Source organism: Sorex fumeus, unplaced genomic scaffold (assembly GCF_029834395.1).
Source record: "Sorex fumeus unplaced genomic scaffold, SorFum_2.1 ptg000008l, whole genome shotgun sequence".
Taxonomy (NCBI): Eukaryota; Metazoa; Chordata; class Mammalia; order Eulipotyphla; family Soricidae; genus Sorex; species Sorex fumeus.
Genome location: NW_026606065.1, coordinates 27563596 through 27583080, shown reverse-complemented (window position 1 = coordinate 27583080; position 19485 = coordinate 27563596). Strand labels below are relative to the sequence as shown.

General features: G+C 52.8%; 1 protein-coding gene across 3 annotated transcripts in view; it reads left to right on the top strand.

The window, feature by feature from the left end:
• TPP2 (tripeptidyl peptidase 2) overlaps nucleotides 1-19485 on the top strand; it is a 55355-nt gene that overhangs the window by 13966 nt on the left and 21904 nt on the right. For all 3 annotated transcript variants that reach the window (XM_056109176.1, XM_056109188.1, XM_056109183.1), the window contains exons 5-15: nucleotides 325-449; nucleotides 5737-5900; nucleotides 6578-6732; nucleotides 7246-7322; nucleotides 8171-8298; nucleotides 11043-11142; nucleotides 14282-14430; nucleotides 16656-16771; nucleotides 16978-17146; nucleotides 17877-18034; nucleotides 18220-18296. In XM_056109176.1, the coding sequence (XP_055965151.1) occupies nucleotides 325-449; nucleotides 5737-5900; nucleotides 6578-6732; nucleotides 7246-7322; nucleotides 8171-8298; nucleotides 11043-11142; nucleotides 14282-14430; nucleotides 16656-16771; nucleotides 16978-17146; nucleotides 17877-18034; nucleotides 18220-18296 (1418 nt within the window). The remainder of the gene's footprint in view (nucleotides 1-324; nucleotides 450-5736; nucleotides 5901-6577; nucleotides 6733-7245; nucleotides 7323-8170; nucleotides 8299-11042; nucleotides 11143-14281; nucleotides 14431-16655; nucleotides 16772-16977; nucleotides 17147-17876; nucleotides 18035-18219; nucleotides 18297-19485) is intronic.

The window sequence follows — 19485 nt, the reverse complement described above, 5'->3', positions numbered from 1 at the left end:
CCAGAGTGTATGCGTGTGTGTAGTAGCTTCATAAATCCTTAAGGATGATTAGTTGCGGGTTTTTTTTGTTTGGGGTCTGAAGAACCAAATATGAAGTGGGAATTGCCACACTCTGCAAACATCTGAGTTAGTAGATAATGTGAGTTACCGACACCAAATAGAGCACACATCATCTTTTAGTATTTCATTCAGAATTGATTCTGCCCCGTTATGTTGAACTACAGCTCGCGTGTATGTGGAAAGAACCAATTCTTTCATTTTCCCAGGGTAGATATTGTATTGGATCACATTGTACCTGTGTGTTTTTTTTTTTAATTTTTTTAGGCAAATAAACTAATTAAGGAGGAGCTCCAGAGCCAAGTGGAACTGCTGAATTCTTTTGAGAAGAAATACAGTGACCCCGGGCCCGTGTACGACTGCTTGGTGTGGCATGACGGTGAAAGCTGGAGGTAACCACGCGCCGCCCGCTCAGCGTCGGACGCTGCTTCTGTCCTGCCTCTGGCTTGGTGAAAGAGCCAGGCCGAGCATGTGGGAGGGGCAAAAAGAAGGCAGGAAGCAAGATCAGGGTTTCTCTTTGAGGAACATTAAGGCCCCAGAGCATCCGGGACTTGGCTAAAATGGACGTTAGTGTCACTAAGCAAGACGCTTTGAGAGCCATAGCGACGCTTTAGGCAGTTTTGACCGCCCTGTTGGAACTTCTCTTTGGAGATGGGCAGCTCGCTGTATTGACCAGATCTTCTGTCTTGGAGCGGCGTTACTCAGTGCATCTCTGGCACCTGTCGTTTTCCCAGCTGAAATTGGGTATTCCGGAAAATACTGCAGTAAACTGTGGCAGAGCTTCTGCCCTGAGTCCTGGAAGGGGAGAGGAGGCAAGGTGGGGAGTCATGATTTAGGAGTAAAGTTGAGAACGAACTGACGCCAGGGAGGAGCTCAGTGGAGGCCCAGTCGGGGCTGTTGGTGTGGCGGCCCCGCTCCACCTCGGGTCTGCATCCTGGTCTGCTTGCAGAGTTGCAAAGTTGGCGGGATTCATCCCGACGTGTTTCCATCTCTGTGTACTGAGTTAGAGCAGGCGCTGCCCTATCGAGACACGGGAACTTCAGGCCAGGCCTGCCTTGCCACGCAGTCCTCTGGCCCCTGTCACCCATTCCAGATGTGCTCCTAGGCTGTGCCTTGTTGTCATCTTGAAATTTGATCTGTTTGGAAATGAGCATGTGCTCTTCACACGGACCAGTCTTATACACGAAGTGTGCCTTACCTACCGCTGGCAAGGAACCTCTTGAAACCAAATGTGAAACCAAGTACAGCAGGTAGGGCATTTGCGTTGCATGTGCAACATTCAGTCTCGATCCCCGGAATCCCATATGGTCCCCCAAGCACCACCAGGAGTGACTCCTGAGTTCAGAGCCAGGAGTCATCCCTGTGCATCGCTGTGTGTGACCCAGAAAGAAAAGAAAATAGAATTGTTTTGTTGGGGCCTGACAGCAGCACAGTTGGAAGGGCACTTGCCTGGCACAGTGACCCAGGTTCCATCCCTGGCATCACACAGAGCCAGGAGTAAGGCCTGAATGGGGCCGGGTATAGCCCCCAGGGCAAAAAATAAACAAAGACAAGAATCGTTTAGTAGCATGAGCTTCTCCTTGTACTGAACGAGAGAGGCCTCTTTGATTTCTGTTGTCAGTTTATTTTCTTTGTGATGCTGTGGTTTTGGAGTTGGCTTACATAACAGTTAACACTGGGTATTGCTTTTGTGGAAAGGGTAGTTCAGGGTTGACTAACTTGACCACCTCCTGTGCCCAAAACTCCCAACTTCCATGATGGAGTTGTTTCACTTGGTTGTCTCACTTGGTCTTTTGGGGTCCAATGATGGAGCCCAGGTCCTTCACATCATGGCCCAACTCCAACCCTTGCGCCTGTCCCCATGCACCTGCTCTGGCCACTGTGCCCCATCGTAGAGCAGCTCTCTGGCATTTCTCTCTCAACCTATTGGCAAAATGTCCCGAGTCCCTGCGATTTTGCTGCAAAAGGCATAATTTCATCTTTCGATCAACTTCCATCATTTACAAACGGGCCTTTCGGGTATCTTCATATATTAGCTACTTTAAACTTTGCTTTACTAAACACTGATGGCGCACGTGACTCTGCCGTGAATGACTCATGTTCTTCAGATGCTCTGGGAGTGGGCTGGCTGGATCAGGATGGTTCTGGTGTTTAGTTGTTCAACCATGTGTCATAGTGTTATTCAAATGGGTTGTACCCATTTACATTCCCACTAATGGTGCCTAAGGGTCCCTTTTTCTCTTCAGCTGCTCACCACTTGTTTCTCGATGTCTTTTTGCCATAAACTATTCTCACAGATGTGTGATAACGCCTTTACATTTCACTCAGAATTCCTGTGCGTGCCCCTCTTCTCTTGGGCCTCCTGATGGGTAGAGCCGTATGCAAAGCAAGTGCTGTCTCCTTCTGCTTTCTCTCTGCCTCTCTTCTGCCCATTTTAAAATTTTGTGTGTGTGTGTGTGTGTGGTTTTGGTTCCTTTTTCCTTTTTGCTCTTGATTGCGTAAATCCCTTACCTCCCTTAAATCTCGACACCTTCTCTGGGGATTTCAGTCAGCTGGTCGCCGTCATTCCTGTGCTTTCCTTCCCCGGCCCTGGGGTTCAGGTGTTCAGACATCTCCGACACTGGCTTGTGGTTTTCTCTATCGTGGTTTCAGGTCTGAAAATCAAGTTTCGAGTTCTAGAATTAAAGTATCTCTGCAGTTTCCACTCTAGTTAGCATTTGCTCTTGTTCCTTTGTGGCGGATCTTGGGAGAGGCCTGGGGACCTTGTCTTCCTGGCAGTGCACCTTCCTGGCCCAGGGTCAGTGTTTTGCACGTGGCTGTGCCCAGCAGCTCTTGTGAATGGGGGTTTTCTTTTTTTTTCTTTTTTTTTAAATTTTTATTAGTGAAACACTGTGAGGTACAGTTGTAGACTTACAAATGTTTGTGCTTGGATTTCAATTATACAATGATCAAATACCCATCCCTACACCAGTGCCCATTTTCCACCACCACGGGTCCCAGTATCCCTCCCACCCCCCATCCCCCCATCCCACCCTGCCTCTGTGGCAGGGCATTCCCTTTTGTTCTCTCTCTCCTTTTGGGTGATGTGGTTTGCAACAGAGGCATTGAGTGGCAATCATGTTTGGTCTATAGTCTACTTTCAGCATGCTTCTCCCATCCTGGGAGAATCCTCCCAACACCCTGTATTTGGTGTTCCCTTCTCTGTCTGAGCTCCCTTTTCCCCTAGCATGTGTGGCTGACCTCCAAGCCATGGAGCAAACCTCCTGGTACTAATCTCGGCCATTCTTGGGTGTTAGTCTCCTAGTTTGTTACTTTATGTTCCCCAGATGAATGCAGTTTTTCTATGTCTATCCCGTTCTTTCTGAGTCATTTCGCTTACCATGATACTTTCCATGTAGTACCACTTATATGTAAATTTCATGACTTCATCTTTTCTAACAGCTACATACCCCGCTCTGGCCTTGGTTCCTTTGTGGGGGACTCACATGTCAGTGTGTTAGGGCTCATGTCCAGATCCTGATTCTGTTGGGTTACTTGTGTGCCTGTGTTCATGACCTGTTCATACAGTTTCGCCACTGGGCAGGGCTCCTAAAGGCAGGGGGCGGGGGTGGGGGGCGGCGTTCTCCCATGGATCCAGTACTGACTCGCCTCTAAGAAAGATTTATAGGGGATCCCTGCTACTGCTGGCGCCGAGAGGGTTAATAACGTGTCGGCCTAGACCCATCCTGACCCGCATGCATTAGTCAGGACAGGTTTTGCCTCTGTGGTCAAAGGTGACTTGGTATGCATAGGCAGGCTGCAGAAATTGCAAACAGCTTTTGAGAAAAAGCTTAAAACAACCATTTATATGATTAACATTTTTAAAACTATGCTTGGTAAATGTTGGTCCATTCACTGTGGGGTAACTTGATCGTCATTGTGGGTGATTAGCCTTTGGTGAGTTTGAGTGTGAGAACAAAGATGAGATTGAATGTGAAGGAAATACTAGAGAACTGAGACCGTGTAGGAAATACACCATTCGCCACCAGGGACTTGAGTGGTGAGCTCTTGGCCAGTCCCGGGTGTTGTTCTGGGGGTTTCTCGCTCTGCAGGGCCCGAGGCCAGGGGCGCCCAGGTCGGAGCATGGCTTTCCAGAGCCTGGGTGTGTTTTTAAGGGATTGGAACCAAAGTAAGTGATAATACTGTTTCTGCTGATAGTTATCCTAAGTTCTTTTGCAGATCCTTTTGTACTAGAAGCAACATTTCATCAACATTTTAAAAAATATCAAAAATCAGAAAACAGCAGAGTTGATGTTTTTGGTGTTTCCTGGAGTACTTACTACAGATTATCGCATGATTCTAAATAATTGCATTTATGGGCTTGGTTCCCTCACTCCATCTCAGACTTAACTCTGGAGTTTGTGGGGCCAGGGGAAGGGTTTGTTTGTTTGTTTGTTTGTTTCTGGGAGAGAATCCTATTGAGTTGAGATTTCTGAAGGAGAGCCGAGGCACTGGCTGAGGGCCAGTGATGGCAGGACTGCCAGCCATTCTGAGGCAGGGAGGTGACCCAAAGAGCCTCCACTTTTTTTTGTCTTGACCTTATGGAGAATGTCAGGTCTGCACCCTCCAGTTTCTAGGGCCGTGATTCCACGACGGTCACATCTCTGCCCTTGACAGGTTTTCTCGGTAGGACAGATGTGTCAAATGCTCAGCATGGAGTGTTTACGGGGACTGCGCCTGGGAAGGTTCTTGGTGTCTTTTGGTGCTTTGTCTTAGGCTTCCTTTGTGGTCCTGATGGACTCTGTGGGTATTCCTGTAGAAAACTAGGCACAGAGGCACAGAGGGCAGCAGGCAGGCGCTCGAGCCCTCCGAGGGCCCATCCAGGCCTAACCCCTGAGCATCAGCAGTTGTGGCCCCAGAACAGAAAGAAAGAAAGAAAGAAGGAAGGAAGGAAGGAAGGAAGGAAGGAAGGAAGGAAGGAAGGAAGGAAAGAAAATAGAGTTTGATGAAAAATATCCAGAAATTAGTAACTTTCTGAGGTGGTTCTGTTCATTTCTGTTATTTTCACTTAGTTTTAAGCAGACTCCCTTCTAGAAGTCTCTGGAGTGTTTCCTCCACAGGCTTGAGTGTGCTAAAAATCGCTTAGGCTCCTGGGAGGGCAGGGCCCAGTGCCCACTGAGGCTGGACCTTCTGATGTGACAGTACGGAAAGGACAGGCAGGACGGTGGCCAGACACCGTGCAGAGTCCATCTACCTGAAGCATTCGCTTCAGGCCCTGCGGCCCTGGGGCTGAGACTTGCTGTGGCTCATTTCCAGGGGCTATGAGAAGCCCCCTGCCTGGGATCCGGGGCAGTGTTACTTATGAAGCTCTTCTGCATGGCTTCCCTTCACATTGACTCCTGGACTCTCCCTCGGCCCCCCTCTGGGGACCAGGGGTCCCCCCGCTGTCAGGCTCAGGTCTGCTTCCCTGCAGTGGTCGTGCGGGGGGGGGGGGGGGGGGCAGGCCGGGCCAGGGATAGAACTCAGAGCCTCCCACATGGCGGCGGTCACGTGCTCTGGTCCTCCGCACCATCTCCCCAGCACGCTCCGAGCGGTCCTTGCTTGTGAGGTGTGGCCAGGAGGCTGGCCTGGCCTCGGCAGGCGACCGGACTGTTCTGGAGAAGGACGGACATTGATGGGCCCCCGCTTCTCCCTTTGCAGAGCCTGCATCGACTCCAACGAAGACGGGGACTTGAGCAAATCAACGGTGCTGAGGAACTACAAGGAGGCTCAGGAGTACGGCTCTTTTGGCACCGCTGAGATGCTCAACTACTCCGTCAACATCTACGACGATGGGAACGTGCTCTCCATTGTCACCAGTGGAGGTGCCCGCCCACAGAGAGGGGGATCCTGAGGGGTCTTGCTGGCATAGAGGGCAGGTTCCCCAAGGGGCTCTGAGAAACTTTTCCAGAAAATAGGGTGGTGGGCCAATTAAGTTTGGGCACCTCTCCGTGGGCAACTCTGCCGGCCCTAGTTAGCTCACCAAATTGGCACGGTCGGTGCTTCTGCCACTGCCCAGATGGAGGAGTAAATCTGTGTCGGAACCATGTGGTACTGCTCTGGGGGCTGAGCCCCAACGGGCCTCGGGGTGGGGGGGTGGGGTCTAGGGCAGAAAGGAGGTAGCAGCAATGGATGCGCCAATGGCGACAGATCCTGAGGAGGGCTTCTTTTATTTTTATTTTTTCCATTTTGGAGTCATGCCCAGCGATGCTCAGGGGTTATTCCTGGCTCTGCACTCAGGAATTACTCCTGGCAGTGCTTGGGGACCATATGGGATGCTGGGAATCGAACCTGGGTTGGCCAGGTGCAAGACAAACGCCCTACCCGCTGTACTATCACTCTGGCCCCAGCAGACGGTTTCTTGCCGCTGTTGATTATCTTGGTTCTGCCTGTCTAGACGGGAACGAAGGCTGTCCCTGTGCGGGTCCCTTTCCACCTGCTGGTGTTAGGGCCGGCGCCCGCGGACTGAGTGTGTGACTTCCTGTCGTCCCTGCCTCCCCAGGTGCCCATGGGACGCACGTGGCCAGCATAGCTGCTGGGCATTTCCCCGAAGAACCCGAGCGGAACGGGGTAGCCCCTGGCGCTCAGATTCTCTCCATCAAGATCGGTGACACGAGACTCAGCACCATGGAGACGGGCACTGGCCTGATCCGCGCGGTGAGTGGGGATGCAGCAGGGCCTGGGGCTAGGGGCCGGGGGTAGGGGGTGCTGTCAGTGTCCAGGGAGGTGCCCACATGGACCTCATGCCTGTGTCTTCATCTGTGACCCTTATTAATGATTCTGGGACTGAGAATTGCGAGGATGAAGTTCTTTAGAGTCACCTACATTGAAGGTGTTTTTCTCATTTCTAGTCTGTCCTCTGGTATGTTTTTACAAACCAGCAGGGCCTGGGACAGAGGTCAGCGACCTGGAGTACCTGTCCTGCCTCTGGTCCTGGCCCTCGTCCTGCGAGTGCCCCAGTCCCACCAGTGCCCAGGCCTCCTCTGATCCTCTCCAGCACTGCTGGGCATGAGCGTTGGGCCTTCGAACCCTGTCGGCCTCAGCAGTGCTGGAAAAGCACCAAAAAAGGGACGACTCTGGTGAAGAAATTCGGGCTCGTGCGACTCTCTTACACTGGTGATAGTCTGGTGTCATCAGCGATTGCCTGAACACTCTCAATCTTTTGGACAGATGATCGAAGTCATCAATCACAAGTGTGACCTGGTCAACTACAGCTACGGAGAAGCGACTCACTGGCCGAATTCTGGGTGAGCATCCTTGGCCACTCTGGCACTACGGCTGTAGCTGGTGAAGGGCCTTTGCTGCTGTCTCTCACACCTGGCGAGAGCATGCTTGCTGGCCCAGGCCCGGGCTCTGGCTCGGGATGGCGGCGTTGCTCCATCTCCGTCGGTAATTCCAACCCGGGGCTGCCAGACGTTCTCTCAGCCTGGCTGCAGCCGCTGCCGACCTCTTGGTTCTGCTTCCCACCTGCCCTTCCCCTGCCCTGCCCCCTTGGAGAAGGACACCCCATCCCCTGGGTCCACTTCCTGTCCCCTCCTTGCAGCCTCGCAGTGCCTCTGCTCCCTTGCTCCCCCACCCCGTCGTCCCCTTCCCAGCCGCACTTCTCGGGGTGTATCCACGGCGCCTTCACACCGGGAGCTGCGGTTTCCAGCTGTGGTGTCGGTGCACGGCCACCCGCTGTGGGGCCTGCCGGGAGGACACTGGCCCTGCTCACCTGGAGTTGGCGCTGAGCTGACACATCCTTCCCTTAGACAACTGAGCCAGGGTCAGCGGCCGCGTTTGGGGCCAGCGCTCTACCCGCTGTCTGGCTCCCCGGTCCCTTGGGCCTTTCGTGTCTGTCCCCCTGCACTGTCCACTCTCTCTGCCGTGCTGGGACTGACTTGCTGACTTGACCTTGTTGCGTGGGGTGGATGGGGCCAGATCCCACTTCTCTGGTGTTAAAACAGTCCTTAGGTTTGGGCGGTGTAGACTCAGGGGCAGGGCCCAGTTGGTGTCTCTGTCCGAGCCCCGGGCTGGGAGCCAGAGTGGCCCTTGTCTTCAGTGAAAAGTCTGTCTCTGCTGTAGCACTCACCATGCTGGCTGTGCTCTCTCTCAGGAGAATCTGCGAGGTGATCAGCGAGGCCGTGTGGAAGCACAACATCATCTACGTGTCGAGCGCGGGCAACAACGGCCCTTGCCTCTCCACGGTCGGCTGTCCTGGGGGCACCACGTCCAGCGTCATAGGTTGGTCTCTGTGTCCTCGCAGGCAGGGCTCAGTACATGCCAGTTAGCTGGAGCGCGGCTTTTTGCACGGCCCCTGAGCCTCTGTCCCCCTCGGGGAAGAGACTGCAGCCTGGCGGGGACCTGCCCGCCCTCCCTCCGCCCCTGCAGGTGTCTAGGGAAGGACGGGGCAGCGCCATGGGCAAGTGGGTGGAGGTGGGGCTTGGGGAAGGTGTGGGGGAAGAAGGGTCGCAGTGACGGTTGGTAGCAAGGATGGGACGCCCCCTGGTTCGCCAAGAGCATAGAGAAACCTGCTCCACCCTTTACAGAGCCGTGCATGTTGGAGTGTTTATTTACAGTGACTTTCCTCCACTAATTTCTCCTGGGACCCACAGAAAGAACGCGATGTAGAGGAACGGAACGTTGTTAGTGCAGAAAACCGCTGGAACCCGTTTGTTTATAACTATGGCTGCTTTTCCCTCCTGCGCTTTGGGACATGATACAGCACTGTTGTTAGACTATAATGGAAACAGATGCTTATCAACCAGACCTAAGGGACACCCAAGGGAGTCGCGATTATGAGAGGAAATAATGAAATTAGTTTCCATTATGGTACCGGCCAACTTGTAGCCCACAAAGCATTTTTTAATGAGATATCAATAAGGACAATGTATGTAGTAAGTGGGAGCTAAGATTTTCTTTTTAAGTGGGGATAAGAATAAGGCTCATGCCTGTTAATATTTATGATTGGAGCTATGACTGATGATTGGCCCCACAGTTTTTCTGTAACTGCGTAGCAATATATATATTGTAGACACAGGTAAACTATTACTCATACATAATAAGGTACATGGCATAATATAATATACATATCATAGACACAAGCTCATCCACAATAACATACACGGCATAACACCATAGACATACATACCATAGACACGCATCCTATTACTCATACTAATAACACACATAACAACACAACATACACATTGCAGACAGGCATACTATTACCCATATACAGCAACATGTGGGTGTCCAAGTTTAGAAACTGGTCCTTTTTAAAATGCTCTTCTTCAGAGTAGTGTGATAATAGATTCCTGCTTTGCTTTCCGGCTCATGTAGTTCAGACCCTCTTGCTCTGAGTTATTCTGTTAGACTGTGTTAAGACAGTAATGCCTGCCGGTGACGTGCCCACTGCGTGCTCAGCTCTCTGGCCACTGGGCCATTTTTTGTTTCTGCTTTTTTTTTCTCCCTTTGGTTTCCGGGCCATACCTAGCAGTGCTTGGGACTTACAGCTGGCTCTGTGCTCAGGGATCATTCCTATGAGCTCGGTGGACCCTGTGGAGTGCCACAGATCAAAAACGTGTTGGCTGTGTGCAAGGCAAGCACCCTACCTGCCATATTATCGCTCTGGCCTCACAAAGGGGTTGAAAGGTCTATTGGAATATACTTGATCTCATTTTCCTATTCCCAGAGTTACTTACAGTTCGGCAGGGGTGCTGGGTTAGGGTCACACCCAGCAATGCTCAGGGCTTCCTCCCGACTGCTCAGGGATCCCTCCTGGTGGGGCTCAGGGTGCCATAGTGGGGAGCCGGGTTTGAGCCGGGTCAGCCACATCCCAGGCAAGCGCCTTAAACCCTTTACTACCTCTCTCGGGACAGAAGTGAAATTTTTCAACTGATCTCTTTTATCGCTCTTCTACTCTGAACAAGAAGCTGGTAGCCCTGTGGTCTCGACATGTCCCTGCCGTCGGGGGTGTGGTGAGGTTTCCAAACCTCTATGCCCTGTTCCTGAGTGTCTGAGCTGGGGGGACCATGTGGGTCTCTGTATCCTGTTTCAGTTCCTCCGACCTGCGTGCATTTGCCTGTTTATCCAGGAACTAGTAGATCTTTTGCATAGACGTCTTTATTATTTGCTTATTCCTGCAGCCATGTTTGAGGCAAGGGGCATTTCCGGCTTGGAGGGTAGACCTGGGACATGAGGTTATTTCAGAACAGAGGCCCTGGGGCCGGAGAGATGGCACGGTGGGTCAGGCATTTGCCTGGGATCTGACCAGTCTACGTTCAAGCCAGGAACCAGGAACCCCACCAGGAGTGACTGCTGAGTGTAGAGCCAGGAGGAAGCCCTGAACACAGTCAGCTGTGGTTCAGACATGCCCCCCCCCCCACATGCCTTCCAAAAACAAAAAAGAAGACAGGTCTCCAACTAATTCCTTTGATTTTTCTAAATTTTTTTATAGTGATTATTTTTTTTTTATTGATTCACCGTGAGATAGTTGCAAGCTTTCATATTTAAGTTTCAGTCATACAATGATGGAAAACCCATCCCTCCACCAGTGCACATTCTCCACCACCAAGGTCCTCAGTATACACTCCCCACATACACACCCAACCCTCCCCCTGCCTCCATGGCAGGCAATTTCCCCCATAATCTCTCTCTACTTTTGGGCATTATGGTTTGCACAATATTTAAATACTGTGGTTGAAAATACATTTATCCTTCTCTTTTGCTGTTGCATATATATATGTATATATATGTATGTGTATATGTATGTGTGTATGTATATATATACATACATATATAAATATATATATATGCTTCTAAAAACGTTCTATTTACTTCCCATGAAAATCCTGCTAGATATTTCTATATCTAAGTAAATATTCGAAAACATTGCCCCCGTCCCATATAAGCACTTGTTGGCCAAGTTTCAGTTCCGACTGGTGTGTGGGACCCAGGTGTCTGTTGATGATGGACTCTGCCCACAGGTGTCGGTGCCTATGTCTCCCCTGATATGATGGTTGCTGAGTATTCTCTGAGGGAAAAGCTGCCTGCAAACCAGTATACGTGGTCATCCCGAGGACCCAGGTAGGTCTGTGAGAACGCGTTGTGCTGCCCCAGGGGGCCAGGAAGTGGCAGTGCAGCTGTTTCCAGAGCTTGAAGCGTCTTTCTCCTTCCTTCACTTTCTCACCACTTAACCTGACGCCCATGTTACAAAGCATAGCGTGAACTCTCTTCCTGAATCTATACAAAAAGGACATTGCTAAATAAGCCATGCAGATGACATAAAGGAAAGAGAAGAAAAATATAGAATTATTCGTGCCTGATGGAATTGGGTGTGCCTCGGGGGGCACTGTTGTGGGAGTAACTCAACAAACCTCAGCTCCCTGTGGGGGGAGCAAGGACACCCCGATGTTATCCAACATTTTCCAGAGCTTGAAGGGTCCTACGCCTTCCTTTACTTGCCCACTATTTTCATCGTAAGAACTTCATCTCAGGAAACATAAGTGAAATGCCCCTCTACAAATGATGTTTTTGTCCACACACAATCCTTCAATTTGTGATTTCAGTGGGAAAAGAAGTGACTTTGAAATAGTTTGGGTGTTTCTGTTTAGATGAGGCGAGATCACAGTTTCAGTAAAGTATTGTAGTTACAGGCCGGCTTACTGTGTTCAAGGGTTTTTTTCCCTTTTCCTTTTACAAAAGCCCTCGGCCTGCTCCCCTCCTCTCCCTCTTCCAAGGGACGGGAAGAACCGACATTAGGGCAAAATGCAGTTGTAGAAGTAGCACCTGTGACCGGCTCCCCACTCGGGAGGGGGCGCTCTGCTTCTCCCCGTGGCTCATGTGCTCACACAGTCAGGGGAACTTCTCTAGGATTGTGCTCTAGAAGTGAAAGTGCGGCCTTCTGCATTCATGTTTCTGAAGTCCTCATTGACTTCAGTCCCCAGGAGGTACCTTTGATGGCGGGAGTTTGCCTGCTCTGGTTCTTTGAAACCAATCCCCTGTTTACCCCGTTCTGGGGGTAAATGGCCTTGCAGGTTCCCGGGACCTTCCACTCTTGAGAGGCATATTAAGTCCTAGTTCATATAATGCCCGGGGACACCTGTGGGGACAGTCAAACATACCATTCCATTGCTTACCTCTTTGGGTTCCTAGTAAGGAGAAGGAGACTTGGAGTCGTGGTCCGAAGGGTCTTGGCACCGCGGGAGGGCAGACGTGGCAGGCAGCAGGTGACGGAATGCTCGCAGCAGGCCTGTCCCTCAAGGGATCCCCGCTGTGGCCACCTCGTGGCTGAGCAGCATGGACACACAAAGTGAGCTCTAGGTCACGTTTTGGTTTATAGTTTCTGAGAAGTGCCCAGGCACTGGGTTTGTCTCAGCTTTCAAGTACTTCAAAGGGAGTCTTGGGAGCTAAAAGTAGAAAAACTAGTGGAATCAGCCGAAATGTGAGAATGCTGAATTGAATCTCCTGAGTCCAAGTGTCTTTCTAGTCTCCTCAAGGTAATTTGTTAGATTTAGTTATTATGGTATAAGATGGACCGACCAAGTTGAATAACAGTGAATGTAGTAGTTTCCTTAGTGCCGTTTGAAAAATCCGTTTTCCCAGGATTGATTGAAATACAGAGGGCTTGCTTAGTCTCCTGGTGTTTTAAGCGCAGTGGCTTTCTCTTGGCTCTGAGGTGCCCCATGCCAGGCTCTCGGATCCATGAGCCTCACTCTCTGTGCTGAGCTGCCTCAAATAGGAGTCATTTCTGGGTACCAAATCACACTCCCACAGACACACTTAGACCTTTTTTTTTTTTTTGCATCCTGTGTTTTAGAGAGAAAATATCACTAACTTTAAGAATTTCTGCATATAAGACCTTTTATAAGAAGTACATGAAGATTTTTAGTTGTTGTTTTTTCATTTGGGGGCCACACCAGTGATGCTCAGGGATTACTCCTGGCTCTGGGCTCAGGGATCACTCCTGGCAGAGCTTGGAGGACCCTATGGGATGCTGGGGATCAAACCCAGGTGTGCCCTGTGCAAAGCAAGACCCCCCTACCTACTATACTATCTCTCTGGCCCCCCAAAAATATATAAATTTTATCTAAGAAATGCTTTATTTCACGTCAGGATCTGAACACCTAGAAATCCTTTCTGGTTAGCCGTGTTAACAGACAGGGGCAGTTACCAGGGTGAGAGGTTATCCGCACGCACCGTTTTCCCAGTCAGAGTCTCCATGCAGGGAAGCAGATGCTCATTGGTGGAGAATGTGGAGCTTGCAGAGAGGGAGGTGAGAATTGCCCTAAATCTTGGGATCTTTGTGGAGTGACCCAGAGCCACATTGGTGATACTCTAGACCACTCGCTCCTGTGTCCGTGGAGAGAGCCAGTCATGCTTCAGGAACCAACATGGCATTTTGTAGTACACAGGCAGTCTCCTTGCCCCCTGACTGGTGCTCGCTCCTCAGCGTCTGTTTTAAGGTACGCAGGGGAGTGCCAGGAGCCCATTTCAGGAGGAAGGAGACATTGTTTTCCCTCATTTTCTGCTCACTAAAAATGTGGTTCCAAACTGCACTAGGGTCCCTTGCCAGGAAGAAAACTGGGTCTGCTTGGAGGAAGAATGGGAAAAGGGAGGGTCTGGCTGGGGCCCGAGCGCCCGTGTGCCAGGCTGCGACCCTTCCCCTACCAGTGCTTGGTGGAGGAGATGGTGTATGTCACGGGCCCCGCGGTTCAGCTTGGGGCTGCCTAGGGCTGGACTGCAGCAGGGTTTGCAAGGCATATTGGGGGAATTACATTCCTGCCCAACCTTTCTGTACTGTTGCAGACATGTTGAAGTCATGTCTGGGGTCTGGTGGGTTGAATAAACTCCGTTATTATAACAAGTTTCACTAGTTCCTGTGAGCACATTGTAAAGTGCAGCGCTTAGGAAGTTGGAAGGGGAAGATGTGGGCCCCACTGTTCCCACTGAGCAGTGCTCTCCTGGGTCCACGAAATTACGTTCATTAAGGAGTCAGAGCAGTGACACTCATTTTCCTTCTATAAACAAACCCGGCCAGTCACACATGGGCCTGGATACTCACATGTGTGCACACAGACATGCACACGCATGGTCAGAGGGACGTGGGGGTGGCGGTGCCTGTGCTGAGCATTGGCCCCAGGAAGGTGGTGGCCCTGCATGGGTCCCAGTGGTGTCCTGCACTCCTGCTTCTCTCCTGAGTGACCTCTCGTGGCTTGGCCTGCAGTGCGGACGGGGCCCTCGGAGTGAGCATCAGCGCCCCAGGAGGAGCCATCGCCTCCGTCCCCAACTGGACTCTGAGAGGGACGCAGCTCATGAACGGAACGTCCATGTCTTCTCCCAACGCGTGTGGAGGCATCGCCCTGGTCCTGTCAGGTGATGGCCCTGCCCTGCTCTCCTCTCAGGGCCACTGCAATGGGGCACGGTGCTAGTTCAGTCGTGCACTGAGGACCTAGAGACCTAGAGATGGCGCCATAAAGTGGGTCATTTGTCTGTTGTCTTTTAGTTCCCCTTAGTCTTAGTTCCAAAATCCATTGTGTATAAAGTCATTTAAGAAAGTGTCACCTGTCTAGAGGGTCCTGATAGAAAGCTCTGGTCTGAACTTGCAGTTAGAACCAAGGCCACTGACCTGTCTACCGGAGTTTAGTTAGGACCAAGGCCATTGACCCGTAATTTAGTTAGGACCAAGGCCGTCAACCTGTAGTCTAGTTAGGACCAAGGCTGTCAACCTGTAGTCTAGTTAGGACCAATGCTGTCAACCTGTAGCCTAGTTAGGACCAAAGCCGTCGACCTGTAGTCTAGTTAGGACCAAGGCCATCAACCTGTACTCTAGTTAGGACCAAGTCTGTTGACCTGTAGTCTAGTTAGGACCAAGGCCGTTGACCTGTAGATTAGTTAGTACCAAGGCCGTCGACCTGAAGTCTAGTTAAAACCAAGGCCATTGACTTGTCTACCCAGAGTTTAGTTAGGATTGAAGCCATCAACCTATAGATTAGTTAGGACCAAGACCATCGACCTATAGATTAGTTAGAACCAAGCCATCAACCTGACAACCTGTAGCTAGGAACAAAGTCATCAACCTGTCGACCTGTAGTTTAGTTAGGACCAGGCCATTGACCTGTAGTCTAGAAAACCAAGGCCATTGACCTGTCTACCCAGAGTTTAGTTAGGATTGAAGCCATTGACCTATAGATTAGTTAGGACCAAGGACATTGACTTTAGTCTAGTTAGGACCAAGGCGGTCAACCTATAGTTTAGTTAAGACCAAGGACATTGACTTTAGTCTAGTTAGGACCAAGGCCATCGACCTGTAGTTTAGTTACTACCAAGGCTATCAGCCTGTCATTTTCACAGTGGTTGAAGAACACGGTATAAAGTCATATAGTAGCTCCCTGCACCCCAGTGCCAAAAAAAACCTCAAATGCTGTGAATAATGTAGTACCCTAGCACTGTCCTCCCATTGTGCATCGATTTGCTTGAGTGGGCACCAGTAACGTCTCACAACAAATTGTGAGACTTGTGGAGGAATCGAACCCGGGTCGGCCGCATGCAAGGCAAACGCCCTACCCACTGCCCTGTGGCTACAGCCCCTGTGCATAATAGCCTAATGTTATTTCTAAATCGTTTTTTTCTGAATGAATAGTAATGTTTCTCTCCCTGGGCTGCAACTGATTTTTATTATGCTCTCGGTGAGAAAATGTGGTCCAGCTTGAGTCCACGTGGAGGTGGTGAATGCCTTATGTGGCAGTAGTGATTCGAGTTTGTTTATTCCCCCAGCGAGTGCATTTGCTGGCCACCTGCTGTTCATCAGCATGCATGCTACGTCAGCTCTGAGGCCAACTCCAAGCCCAGTGGAGTCCATATCGCAGCAGTGGAGACGGGTGGAGAGGAGATGGGGGCAGGGGGAAGGGGAGCAGGGGGGCCGCAGCAAACGGGACCGGGAGGCAGGACTCTGGCCAGGACATGGGGGCTTCAGAGAGCCAGGGGCTGGCTGCTGGGAAGATCCTCTCCCTCCCCCACCCCCCCAACCCCCGCGAGCTCCGCCCACCGCCCGACCACCCTGATTCGCGGCTGGGAGCCCAGAAACCCTCCCTGCTTCTGGGATCTGCAGGAGGCCTGGGGTATCTGTCTCCACCCTTTGGGGTCACCCCGACAGGCGCGCCACCTGCCTTGTTCTTTCCCTGCAGCTGTGTGCTGATGCTGCCTTCTCATGAGTGCTCGGCCCTCAGTGTCAGCTATGGGTGGGGGCCTCCACATTCTTTCCACACCTCACCCCCCCACCCCCACACATACATGCCTGCAGCGAACTTTTCATCAGTGCACTCTGGTTTTCTTTCTGCTGCGCTTGTCTTGGGTTTCCAGTGGTCAGTGCCCCTCCCGGTGCCGATCCCCACCCAACTCACTCTCTGTGGCCTTTGGCATTGGCCTCGCATGTTTCCCACCCTCTGGGGCTCTGTGTCCTGGGGACGCTGTGGGTTTCCCTGGAGGGGGTGGGCGCGGGTGCCCGCAGCTTGAGCCAGACTCTCCGTATTCCTGTGTTGGGTCTGCTCCGTGCAGTCGGCCTCCTCTCATGCTGCTCCCCCGGCCTTGTGTGCTCTCAGGCCTAAAGGCGAACAAGGTGAGCTACACGGTGCATTCAGTCAGGCGCGCTCTGGAGAACACTGCCGTGAAGGCCGACAACATCGAAGTCTTCGCCCAGGGACACGGCATCATTCAGGTACAGATGGTCCCCTGGGGCCAGCAGGCGGCCCGGAGGGCAGAGAGGGACATAGCAGGCCAGTGATGGACCAGGACTTGGTCCGAGAGAGTGGCGCCACCCACTCAGGAGGTAGACATGGGCACCTCGTCGCAGAGATGGCTCGGGAACCCTCAGCCAAGGCTGCTTTGCCCAGTGGCCCTGTCCCCCCGTGTGCTTCTCCTTAGGTCGACAAAGCCTATGACTACCTCGTCCAGAACACCTCCTTCGCAAATAAGCTGGGGTTCACGGTCACCGTGGGCACGAACCGTGGCATCTACCTCCGGGAGCCCGTGCAGGTGACCGCACCTTCAGACCACGGCGTTGGCATCGAGCCTGTGTTTCCAGAAAACACCGGTGAGAGCCTGGCGGGGGCTGGGACTGTCCCCCTGGGCGGCCTGGGCAAACAGTTGGGAGAGAGACAGCGCAGAGAAGCCGTTCGGTCTCCCGTGCAGAAGAGAAACCATGAATGGCAATGTCACTGCTGGGCTTGTGGGTGTAGGCGGTTGATGGGTGATCAGGGATTCCCAGCACAGGGTCATTTGGGGTCACTGAGAAAGGGGGGTGGGTGGCGCTGAAGCGCTAGCACATCGGGTAGGGTGTTTGCCTTGCACGCGGCCAACTCGGGTTCGATTCCCAGTATCCCATGAATACCGCCAGGAGTAATTCCTGAGTTCAGAGCCAGAAGTAACCCCTGTACATCACCGGGTGTGACCCAAAATGAAAAAAGGGGGGGGGGGGAGGGACCTGAGCCTTTAGAGTCCAGCCCCTCTGGGCGGAGGTGGAGTGGATCCCCCTGGGCGCTCAGGAGAGGAGCCCACCCACAGTTCTTGGGCCCCTGTGCTGGCAGGCAGACCTGGCTCAGGCACGTTGGGCTTGCCCCTTCTCGGGCCGTTACACATGTTCCCCTGGACACCAAGAAGTAGTGGCCACCCTGAGTTGTCCTCACGAGACATGAGCAGCACCAGTGGCCCCAGGGTACGGGGACTCCTTGCTCAGGGGGATGGAGCCTGGCGCTGTCGCTGACTTTAACTGGAAGAAAAGGCAAGAGCGACTGATCTTTCCTCTTGGCTCTTTTCTTTGCCAGAAAATGCTGATAAGATATCCCTGCAGCTTCACTTGGCGCTGACCTCGAATTCCTCATGGGTGCAGTGTCCCGGCCACCTGGAGCTCATGAACCAGTGCCGGCACATCAACATTCGCGTGGACCCCCGTGGGCTGCGGGAAGGCCTGCACTACACAGAGGTACCCGCCCCTCCCAGGCTCCCCAACTCTACGCAGCATCTCGAAGCTCCGGGCACCCTGTTCCACGGTCACTCATGTCCCGGGCATCTGCAGCAGATAAAGCTTGGCCAAACTTCCCCCGGCTCTGGCGTGCGGCCCCTCTGCGGATGTTCGGTCCCTCGACACGGAGCCTCTCTCTCCCCCAGGTGTGTGGCTATGACATCGCATCTCCCAACGCCGGCCCTCTGTTCAGGGTCCCCATCACGGCCGTGATCACAGCCAAGTAAGTAACTGTGCCCTGGCAGAACGGCTTGTGGGGGAATGGGGGGGAGCCCCAGCTGACCGCCAGCAGTGGTGCTGCACGCTCTTGGGAAAATATGTGACCCGAGGCCCTGGGTCTCCCCCTGCCCCTGCCCTTACCGCTCCACTGGGTGGCAGTGTCACTGGGCAGCTCCTGCCGGGTGTGCCCGAGCCATAGCTGCCCTTGACACAGTGTGGCCAAGTGGGCTGGCTCAGGCTCTCAGGAGGACACCCGGCAAGTGCTCATCACAGCCGGCGTGTCCCCTGGCCCTGCCGTCCTCACTGCTGTGTGCTGACCCTGGGGAGCCCTTCCTGCGGCTGGGACACGGGCTGGAGTTTACACACTCAGGGGAGCCAGTGGGACAGAACCGCTCAGCCAATAAAGCACGCAGCCCGCAGTGCAAACACGGAAGCCAGCATTTTGCAGGGGGCACCATTACACGTGTCAAGACTGAATATGTAGAAGAGAAGTGGCTCAGCCCCTGAGAAACAGAATGGGATGGAGAAGCTTCAAGTGTCTCCTGTGGCCAGAGAGAGTCCAGGGGTCAAGGCCTTTCCTGCCGCCATGCAGAGCCAGGACTCGCCCCAAGCGGCCCTGGAGGCGGGAGCCTGCAACAATCAGGGGACAGTGAGGATTCGGGCCTCATGTTCCCACACGGCCCAGGGCATGGCTAAGCCGGGTGCAGTTCCTGCTCCCCTTGGGGCCTAGTCCCCTTCCTGACGTGCTCAGCGACTCTGCGGGCTTTTCCTTCCTGCCTAGTGGGCCGAGGGGAAGGCACCATGCACGGCTGTGCCGGCACCTAGCCCTGCCCACCTGACACTCTCTCTGAGCCTTTGGCATGGACTAGAATCTCTTGGCCTGGACTTGAGGTCTCCCGGGTGGGTCCGTAGACATTTGACTTCCGCTCAGTTGGTTTCTGACCAGAATTCCCTAACAGGGTTTCTTCCTTGCTCTGCCACTGGGTATGGGAGCACGGCAGCCTGTGCAATCTCTGCAGTACTCCGGAGCCTCTGGGTGCATGCAGGGCTCAGTCCTGGGGTCGTGCACTGTGTGTAGTCCCTGTGAGCTCTCCCTGGGCTCGTGGGGTGGGGGTGGGGGGCATGGTGCAGTCACAGATGGGTGGGTTGGTCACAGACTGCCCGGCTCCGAGCCGGGAGATAGTATCATGACC